At 30.9% G+C, this 10438-nt stretch overlaps 1 protein-coding gene across 1 annotated transcript; it reads right to left on the bottom strand.

Moving 5' to 3' along the window:
* Positions 1-1662: 1662 nt before the first annotated feature.
* Positions 1663-10156, bottom strand: LOC136971384 (protein argonaute-2-like). The gene is made up of 3 exons (XM_067265828.1): positions 10012-10156; positions 4727-4876; positions 1663-4662 (listed from the first exon to the last, which is right to left on the bottom strand). Exons 1-3 carry the CDS (start codon positions 10049-10051, stop codon positions 1844-1846), a joined length of 3009 nt encoding a protein of 1002 aa, XP_067121929.1. The 5' UTR covers positions 10052-10156; the 3' UTR covers positions 1663-1843.
* Positions 10157-10438: the final 282 nt, after the last annotated feature.

The raw sequence follows: 10438 nt of genomic DNA, 5'->3' as shown, positions 1-10438 counted from the left end.
CTGCGTGTGTGATTCAATACAAAACAGATAGCTTTATTAAAATTGTATTTATCAGTGAATCAAATGTTGTTTTTTAAATGATCAAACACCAAACAACTATTATTATATAAAAGTTATCGTGCTTCGGTTTAGCGCCAAACTCGATTTATTGCCAATTTTAGAAACACAAATTGTAACAGTAAATCGAGGCTTGACGGCGTATAAATATAAATCACACCTATTGGTTCTTGGTACTACTATTTCTATGTTTATTAATGAAATTTTGTTACTGTGATAATGCTGAAGCATCCCTATGCTTCCACACTACTTGACGGAAGGGTCGACACCGCGTCATTACAAATATACGACATTTTTACTAATTTGCATTAGTGATTTTAATATCATATCCCTCATATTGGAATGGTTATAAAGTATCTTATAACTTCAAATTGGAACCTAATCCACATAGTGTCACTATGTGGACTATGTGGATTTTCGAGAATATCAGAATGCGAACAATGCTGATCGAAATATCCGCTAAAAACTCGTTAATTTTTCTTATGTCACATCTCTAAGAAACTCATTTACTGTCATCACTCCTCTACTTGAGGTGTGACAATTATTTCCCCTGTTGATAACATTTAAATCTGTTGTCTCTCTTAACACATCTGATATGAAGTTCATCCTATACGTTATATCGCAGTTAAAGTGTATTCTGTACGTGATTCATACAAACTTCAGTTTAAAAAAAAAAAAAAACACCTGTCTGAAAGCTTTTAGAAACATTTGTTCTTGAATTTATAACTTTTATAATTACAATAATAATACTTTAAAAGGGAGTAAAGTTTTTAACGGTCGAGCACAGGTCATTCGACGATTGAAAAATTACTTTAATAACTGGATAATAATGCATGATGTATTAAAAATTATATAAAGGTGGAAATATAAGTTAACAAAATGATATCATTTTAAAAGACGTGATAAAATTCTTTCAAATCTCGATGAAATTCCCTTGAATATTACTGAAATATTCCTTAATTAATGTATAATATAAAGAGTCTAATGCACGATTTACTATAGAATGGCCAGTATTGCGAGAATAATTAAGACTGCTTTCGTATAACACAACCCACTTTTACTCGATCCAGCGCCACCCTATATAACTACTGTAATAAACTCATATTTTTCGTAATAGGTGCAATAATTTAATAGTAATGTCTGTATCAATAGATAACGTTAAATTGTATCGTATCAAAATAATACACATAGTTAAAACTGTTCTGAGTGTATAGCGTACTAATGTAGGTTCCAACTCTTATAATTACGAAACGAAGTGACTAAATAGAATTCATGGTAAATCAGACCGCAATTCTGGTATCGTATAGTTTTCTGTATCGCGATTACGTTGTTTTACCATTAATATTTATTGTATTTAAATGGGTAATAACTTCTACACGTGTTTTCCAAATGTATAGGGATAAAATTATAGTTACTCATTGTGTCTAGTTAATTAGTAATTTCTTTTGTTTTTAAAAACCGCACTTAGAAATTCGTAATTTAAAAAGAAATAACATATTTTGAATGATTTATGTAAAAATTAGCTTTAAAAAACAGAAAATGTTTCAATCGTACAACCATTTATTCTATGTTAAAAGAATTAGGCTATGTTATTAACAATTAAACTTTGTACTTGCAAAGTCACATTCTTTATCATCACTTTAAATCTCATAATTTCTATCAGAACGACTTTATAACAAATTTATAGCAAACAACATACAACTGTATTTATGCAATAAGTATGAAAAAAGAAAATTCTCGAATACAATATATCGTTTGATAGAAACTTAAACATTAGCATCAACATTTATACAAAATACATTCGATTTTGCATAGTTTTAAAAACTCTAATGGCTTTTTTAATGCTTTCTGATATAATTACCTCCTCACTTTCAGAGGTTTCGCTACTCGATTCACCTTCAGTTTTGGCTACAAGGTATTGTTTGGCTCTATATGCCGCAAGGTGAGCATACATAACCGGACACGGTACTGATATGGTCCTGGTACATCTGACGTAAGTGTGGCATAAAGAGTAAGTTAAGAGCTGCAGTTGGTCTGCTGTAAAGTTGTTGTCGTCCCAAAGAACAGTGTAGTGGGAAGGTCTGCTTGTCCCTTGTATTCCAATATGACTACATAAGAAGAAATCGTGGAAAACCGGATGTACGATGTTAGTATCCACTGTAGTACCGGGTGGGACGTTTCCGGGTTTTCCAACACCGTCTCTTCGATCTGCAGGAAGAAAACGTGTATGATGATGTTTACCAACTACGATGAATGTGATTGGTGGTTCGTACGTCTCCTCTCGAGCCATTTCTTTACAGGCATTTCTAATTTCTCTAATTTCGTACTCCATCACTTTATGATATTCGCCTTCGCTAATTCCGTCTCTGAAAAAAATAATTTTTTCCGGTTTTTTTCCTTTCGTTTTTTTGTAAAATTCCAGTAAAATTTCTTTCATCATCTCTTTTAGATCGATCACTATATCCTGTCCGTATGTTTTGTCTTCTACCTTCTGTTTCTTATGCTGTACTCGAACGGAAGCCGTAAATTTGCTAGGATAAGCATCCAGACTTCCCACTACTGCAGCTATCGAATATTTTGTTTTGTCACCTGGAGCGGGATGGGTGCAGTCGACACCTACGATGATCACAGGTTTCTTTAAAATTGCAGGTTTATCTGCTTGCGACAAAGAATTGTTAACCTCACCCATTTTAGCATTAATTTTCTGACACAAATTACATATTAATTGAGGGTTACATTTTCTTCCCGTGGCATTTACGTCTTTTATACATTGCGTCATAAGACCTAGTTCTGTTTCTGCAACAGCTTTTACCTCCGAATAGATATTTTCTGCTGGCAGCACTATTATGACTAATTGCAGACCTTTATACATACTGCTTGCTTGTCTAAGTAAATCTGCTGGCCTTCCATCGCGACGGGTGAAGCGTTTAATAACGAGGGGTGGTGCAAAATATACTCCTACGTTTCTTCCACCGTTTATAAGCATTCTCACGAAATTATCCAGAGCATTTTCGTCGCAAAATCGAGCAGTCGAAAAGCTGAGCAACATCCACTTTTCTATACTTGCTCCTGTAAAAAATTTCTTGCCTTTCATATCCCAGCTTCCGTTGAAAGGTGTGATGGCCTGATTTTGTTGGTAAGTTATTTGTGGAGCATTTAATACTCGTCCTGTAAAATTTACGGGGTTCGGATTTACCCGAATGTCAAATTCTCTGGTGAACGGTGCGAAATTTCGCATGAAAGCATTAATTGATTGTCTTATATCATTGAACCTGTCAGCAGGAGGACGAGCCGTGTAGCGAATCATATCAGATGTTTGCTTTTCAGTAAGCTTCTTATTGCAGTGTTGCCCTTCAACAATATTGCACACTTCCATTGGTAAATACACAGCTTTCTTTTCACTTCCCACGTTTAAACAAGGTAAGTTTGGATATTGTAAAGCTGTATATTCGGTACGAAAATATTGGGATACCGAACACCTAACATCTTTGTCATCAACTCTTCTTATGAAAAATGTATTATTTGTATTTTCTCTCGTTATATCTCGAATCCGATATTTTCGTGGATAAGGCAAATGGGTTACTTCAACTCTTAAGTTCCTCATTTCTTTAGCTAGTGTCCTCCTTTGGGCATCGGTCAGATCTCTGAACTGTCTTAAAGCCAACTCGATGTTTTCAGTACTCATATTTAACACTTCGAACATAAAGCGGATAACGGAACAGCTTTTATAAAAGGTTGTTGCCGATTTATCAATGTTTAACATGGGCTTCCATTGACACAGTTGCATACTTTGATGGTGACCGAACCAAATTTCTCTTCCGCCACTCAAAGCAGGAACTTCGTCCATACGTGGTTTGGTGAAGAATGATCTTCCAACTGGCACCAATCGTAAGGCAGGACCGTGTCTTAGTATGGTTTCTATGCCCATAATTGCCATGACAATACCCTCCGTTATATCACTGCATCTTCCAGCTAACAACTGATGTAATGGTTCTAAATTAATTGAGTTTTCTGCCGATCTCTTCATTGTATCTTTTCTATTCACCGGTTTTATTTTGATCTCGTAACATATCTCTTTCTCTCGATTAAAATCGTCCGGAACGTTTACAGTAAACACTTTCTTGTCTTTAAATGGTAGTAATTTTCGAGTATATAAATTTTTTTCACCGTCAAATGCTGGTAGAATATTTTTAAACATGGCCACATTCTTAACCATCGCTTCTATAACATTTCTCTTTTGTTTCGTATTTTGGCATTTGTACTTTTTATGTTTGGGCAGACCTTCGCTGTCACCTGCATCATTTACAGGTATAAGCTTTTCAATATCTACATCATAATGGTATATTTCGCCTTCTGGTATGTCTATTGGAAAGTAATTTGCTATTAAATCGATCTTTTCACCTTGTAATCCAATTCCAGGTCGTTTAGCGAATTTATGACGTTTAGAACCAGTAAACGTCACCTCCAGACCCAGTCTCTTCATAGCACGTGAAAGAAAATCAACTGTAGGTTCCGATTGTGCTATCGAAGCCAGAGCCATTGAAGATGATTGTCCACCCTCACTGCGAGTTGACATTTCTTCGACCTTAGTAACTCTTTCTGAATCTGAATATTTGATTAAATTGTAATCATATTTGAAAGAATGTTAATTAAGTAAACGTATACACACCTGTCTGAGCAAGTTTCCCTTCAATATTTTCAGCGAGTGCTGCTTGTGTACTCGTTGTAGGTCTTTCATCTTGTCTAGATCCAGATGCAGCTGACACCTGACTACTTCCAGGCGATACATCAGATTGAGAGTGCGACTTCGGTTGATTATCTCCAAAAGAAAAAAATAATACAAAATTTGTTAAATTTGTAATATAAGATTGTCTAATAACATTACAGAAGTATACGGTAATCCAATCTCTGCAACGAATTTGTGTATAAAATCACAAGAAAAAGTATCAGTTTCGTACTCAACTGATATTATCCCTTACCTTCAAAAAGTCACCTACCTAAGTGATTAAAAATCGATAATATAAAAGGAGAAAAGTGTGTATAACCCATCGCAAATATTCAAAATATTGCATTCAACTATCAAATTTTATTGGCCCATATTTCCAGTAGGTCAGTTTTTTTATCCATTCAATTCAGGGGTTTTCACTAAAGTATCTACATACACAAGTTACCTCTTAATAACTGAGCTGCCATTCGGGTCTTCAGTGATTAATACAAACGGAGGTTTCTACAACAATGTAAATTCTTAAAATTAAAATAATTATATTTTCAGAAAGTCTGATACTTCTAATTTATAATTAGAGTAATCTGACGATTATGAAACTGGCGATTAACATTTAGAAACAAGTGAAAACTCGTTGTGCACCTTTTGTGTAACTCTGAATGCAGGAACAAAGCGATTGCTAATCCTGAATTTCCTATGCTTATATATTTCACTGTATCACTCATTACGACTATTTACTACTAAGTTATGCTTTTCAGTCACAAATGAATACTATTCTTCATTGATATATTAACTTATTTCAAAGTATCCTCTATCGAAGTGAATTTTAACATCGAATGCCTTCAAGTTAATGATATCCACTCCCTAAACAGAGAAGATTTCTAGCAAATTGTCTGACTAGTTATGAACCCAAATGAATACTTCTATCGCTTTACGACCGTTCACTTTTACTACGATATTAAATTTTCATTCTGTCCGTATTAAATTCTATATTTAAATCCATTATTTCTACTGTCAGACTTTTGTGGTACTTAATTAAAAAAACTTATTACCAGAAAATAAATGTGTAACTCTCAACTTATAAATCTGAATCGGCTCGTTTTACTACGGTTCTTGTTGGAAAACAAATCAATTCTACTACATTTTTTTGTTTAAATCTGCATAAATGTGTAAGTTTTGCTGAAATAATGATTACAGTGTTAAATTTATTTGAAAAACTACAATATTATTTAACAACTAATTTTTAAAATAGTATTTAATCCATTCAAGGACACCCAACAACAATAAAAGTGTAACAAGTTGATAAACTAATAAATAAAATATGGCAATAAGAGTTAATAAAACCTATTATCTTCCGATACTTTTTATACGATTTTGAACACACAAATACATCTACCAACCCGTATAAACGAAAAAAATTACACAAACTGTACAAAATCCTTTAAAATCTATGCAAAAACCTTGTAGAAAAATTTTAAACTGAAGCAATCTGTATTGTTATATACAGTGTATACTAGCTAAAACAATGGAAACAGTATGCAAGTAATTTCTATTCTGAACACTTTTAATTATTCTTATTTATATCTATTAAAAAAGAATTTAATTTATATTTAATGGATTGAAACTAACAACTGTTTAAACGCAATAAATTTATGTACAGTACAAAATAATTGTATTAAAAGTTTACAAAATCAACTACTTAAAAAAAAAAACACTTTAAGGCCTACACTAGTAATTATAAGAAACCTGAAATTTAAAAAAATTCCAGTTAATTTTAGGAAAAAACAAGATATAGTTTACAATTCTTATTAAATTTTCTTTAGTAGCTGTATTTTATGTGTATCAGGTGGTAGTCTCTTTAATCCGAATAACGGTAGACTGTCTCACAGCTAAACAGGTATAATAACTCTTTTATTGGTTTTTTAACATATGTATTTCGGATCAGTGTTATGAGTCCTGATCCCTCCTCAGTGCTACAAAAAACAAAGGTTTTTTATTAACATAAGTAACGCGAGTACGAAACAATAAAATCTTAAAATAATTATTCAAAAAAAACCTTTCCTAGTACCTTTAAGTTCTTCATATACTCCCCATCACCTATACAGTTCTGTTTACATATTCGTTTGACAATATTGTTTAATTCCCTTTCACCAGTGTACCCACAGTAATGCTACAATTAATTATAATTTTTTTTTATATTTTTTTTTTAAAAACTAGTTTACAAAATCCCATATATTTTATACAAAGTTTCTTATAAAAATACGTACTTACTGGCTTTTCCTGAAAGTATTCTAAACTTTTTTAAAATTAGTTCTATAAACACATCTTTAAAACAATTCAATAAGCACTACGGTTTACACTTCTAGAAGGTTTTTCACAGTAGAGTAACACTCATAAAACCATTAGCCTGTTGCGCCCTCTATTACATAATACCACTGCTGGTCGATTTGCATCCCATTTGACAGATTTACTAAATCAATATTATTGTTATGTTTTATTATTTCTACGCGTTGTTTAAATCTCCGTTTATATATATTTTTTTCGGAATGTAAAATTTTGGTGTTATTTTTAACAATTTGGCAATTATTGTTTATTATGTGGTTAAACCAAGGGGAGGTGTTATGTTTCAACCTGATGGCAGCCACATGTTCATTGATCCGTGATTCTAACGTATGCCCAGTTTCCCCTATGTAATATTTCGGGTGTTGACAATTGCAGTTGATTTTGTAAACTACTCCCGTTTTTTCCCATATATTACTATTATTTTGTTTTTTAACTTTACAGATTTGTTGCGATATTTTGTTTGTCAACAATGGGGCCAAAGTAATATTGTCATTTTTTAGGGATTTGGAGCACTTTTCATAAATATGTTTAGTTATATAAGGGAAAGGTTTATGGTTGGTTTCTTTCTTGTTTTTAATATTAAATCTATGTTTGTAATATTGTGTTTGCCAACTATTTAATAAATGCTTTGGATAGTTATTAATTATATATTTATAATTTAATTTTTTTAAAACAGTTTGACATTCGCTATGTTGACTCGTTCTTGTATATATTTTCTTTAAGTCCATTATATATGTATTCTTTTTTATGGTATCTGGGATGCAGGAATAATAACTGATGGTTTTGTTTACGTTCGATGGTTTTTTGTATGTTTTAAATGAGAAATTTTCTTTTTCATTTTTTATAGTTATATCTAAAAAGTTAATTTTATTATATTTTTCTAATTCTATATCAAATTTTATATTGGTTTATGCTATTTATTTTATCAAAAATTATTTTTTTCATTGGTTATCTGATTGTTAAAAATTAATAAGTAATCGTCAACATATCTCATTACTCTTTTCACGCCTGAAATATTTTGTATCTTAATATCGAAATCTTTCATTATTAATTCAGCCAGCTTTGGTCCCATTTTTGACCCCATACTGACCCCATCTGTTTGTCTGTAAAATTCATTATACACATCAAAATAATTGTTTTTATAGGCAAATTCTATAAGGGCTGCGAAATCCTGATCAACGATTTCATTAACAAGGCTGTTTTTTACTAAAACCTATTTTATGTTCGGGTACATGTTTTTAACATCAAGACTGATTAAAGTATCAGTTTTTTCTATTTTTATTTTTTGGAATTCTTCTTGTGATTAATAAAAGAAATTAAAATTCAAAATAACAAATGTATCAAATTAATTTAAATGTTCTTAATCAGTTTCATCTACCAGATATACAGAGATGTGGCAAAGGTGTAGATTGTTGATTTGATTTAATGGGCTGTGGCAACTCAATACATGGGTGATAGCTCTCAGATGAATTTAACTGTAAGAAAAAGAATTATTTCTAGTTGCTATACTTGTAAATAAAACCAGAAAACACAACATTTATAAAGTATGAACTACAAACAACGAGGAATGGCAAGTGGCTTTATACACTCACAATCAGTGATCAGCAATTAAATTTTACAGGGGATAAATCATCATATAATTTAGATACAGATTTGGAGATTGCTTTAAGATCTAAGTGAGAGGTAGAGATGTTTCTAAGGATAGAAATTTATTAAATGATCATACCTAAAATCATAGAAAATATTCCTTTCTAATAACAAAATACTCATTATCAGGTGTTTTACCTGCTGAGTCGAGTTTCTGTAAGGATGCACCCCAAGTTATTAACGTTAAAAATTTAACTGCCCCACGTAAATAATTACTAATTAATTAATTAATATACATAAATAAACTGTAATTTTTTACAAATTAACAGTGTGATATACACCATTAATACACATTTCTCAGTTTATTAAATATACTTTAATATAAACTGCAATACATTGATATGATCATTATATTAAAATAATTATTAATGTAAGATAATGCTGAATATATAGCTAATTATAAATTTTATTTAAATAAAAAAATTATCTATAATTGTAACCTAACAACATTATAAACAGATAAAACTAGTAAAATTTGGGCAATTGTTATATCAACTTCCGGTGTATTTCCACAACGGAAATTGATATAAATACACAATCTTCACTACATTTCTTCTACATTTTATATCAGTATTACAAATAGTTATTGTATTATATAAGACAATTGTTACTGAATCCGTGTGACATATAGCTCCCCCCTTAACACTTATTCCACGATATTACGTTAATATCACTTATATAAGTCGTTAATATACAAAACATTTAAATATTCAGCACTTCTATACAGTGGACCTACACCGAAAGTTGCATTCTATAAACATTAACTACTTAAAAATAGCTTATCAGTTTTTACTGTATAATCCTTGTATTATAAGGTGTAATATTGCACCTGATAATAAAAAGATTGTAAAGTTAGATCTCATAAGAATACAGCTACTCTGTAATGTAGGAAAATTAAAAAATAGCGTTATTTATAGCAAAAATCATGACCCATGTATACAAAATATGCATGTACTATTTATTATCAGTTTATATACTGTACAGTATTGGCACACAACTTTTATAACAAAAGAATGTATGTATCAAAACAAAAACTTGCGTAAGGCGGGAATATAACTTTTATTAAATTACTGTACTGGTTACTAAATCAATACTCGTTGCCTTATAATAAGTAATTGATTCTAATTAGTTAAATTACTGCTAATTAATTAGCATCAGACAACTTAATAGACCATATCAAGTTACAGGGTGAATGGCACATTTAACATATTTTTTTTAATTAAAGGTAAATGGATACTTACCTTTTCGTTTTCCTCGTTTGTTCTTTGACTTCGGGCCCATTTCTATCCAAATTAACCAAACTAAATTTCACCAAATTAACTTTGTTGAAAGCAGAATCCAAAAATATCGTATAACAAAATTAAAACCAAAACCAAGATCCAAGATGAGCCTACAAAAAAACTTATTTAATTATCTCAAAGGTTTATTTATAATTAAATACAGTTTTATAATAAGTATTTAAAAAATTTACGTAACACATATGAATGTTAATTTTACGTGAAACATTATTATTTTTTTAATTTACGAGCAGCCTTTCTATATAATGTGCCAGATTATGTTTTAATTTGAAAAAAAAATTGTTATTCTTTATACAGATTTTTGCACAGATTCAATTAAAACTGTGCAAAAATTTACGAAAATGACAATATCAGTTCGTCACTTATGCAT

This window comes from Centruroides vittatus, unplaced genomic scaffold (genome assembly GCF_030686945.1).
Source record: "Centruroides vittatus isolate TY-2023 unplaced genomic scaffold, ASM3068694v2 contig_2490, whole genome shotgun sequence".
NCBI lineage: Eukaryota > Metazoa > Arthropoda > Arachnida > Scorpiones > Buthidae > Centruroides > Centruroides vittatus.
The sequence above is the reverse complement of the archived record's forward strand: the minus strand, read 5'-3'. Positions and strand labels throughout refer to the sequence as shown.

Excerpts from the sequence above, each read along its gene's own strand:
- LOC136971384 (XM_067265828.1), bottom strand. The coding sequence starts at position 10,051 with ATGGGCCCGAAGTCAAAGAACAAACGAGGAAAACGAAAAG. Across the intron at positions 4,877-10,011 it reads CAAACGAGGAAAACGAAAAG|ATAATCAACCGAAGTCGCAC; the intron begins GTAAGTATCCAT and ends TTTCTTTTGGAG. Across the intron at positions 4,663-4,726 it reads AGGGAAACTTGCTCAGACAG|ATTCAGAAAGAGTTACTAAG; the intron begins GTGTGTATACGT and ends TCAAATATTCAG.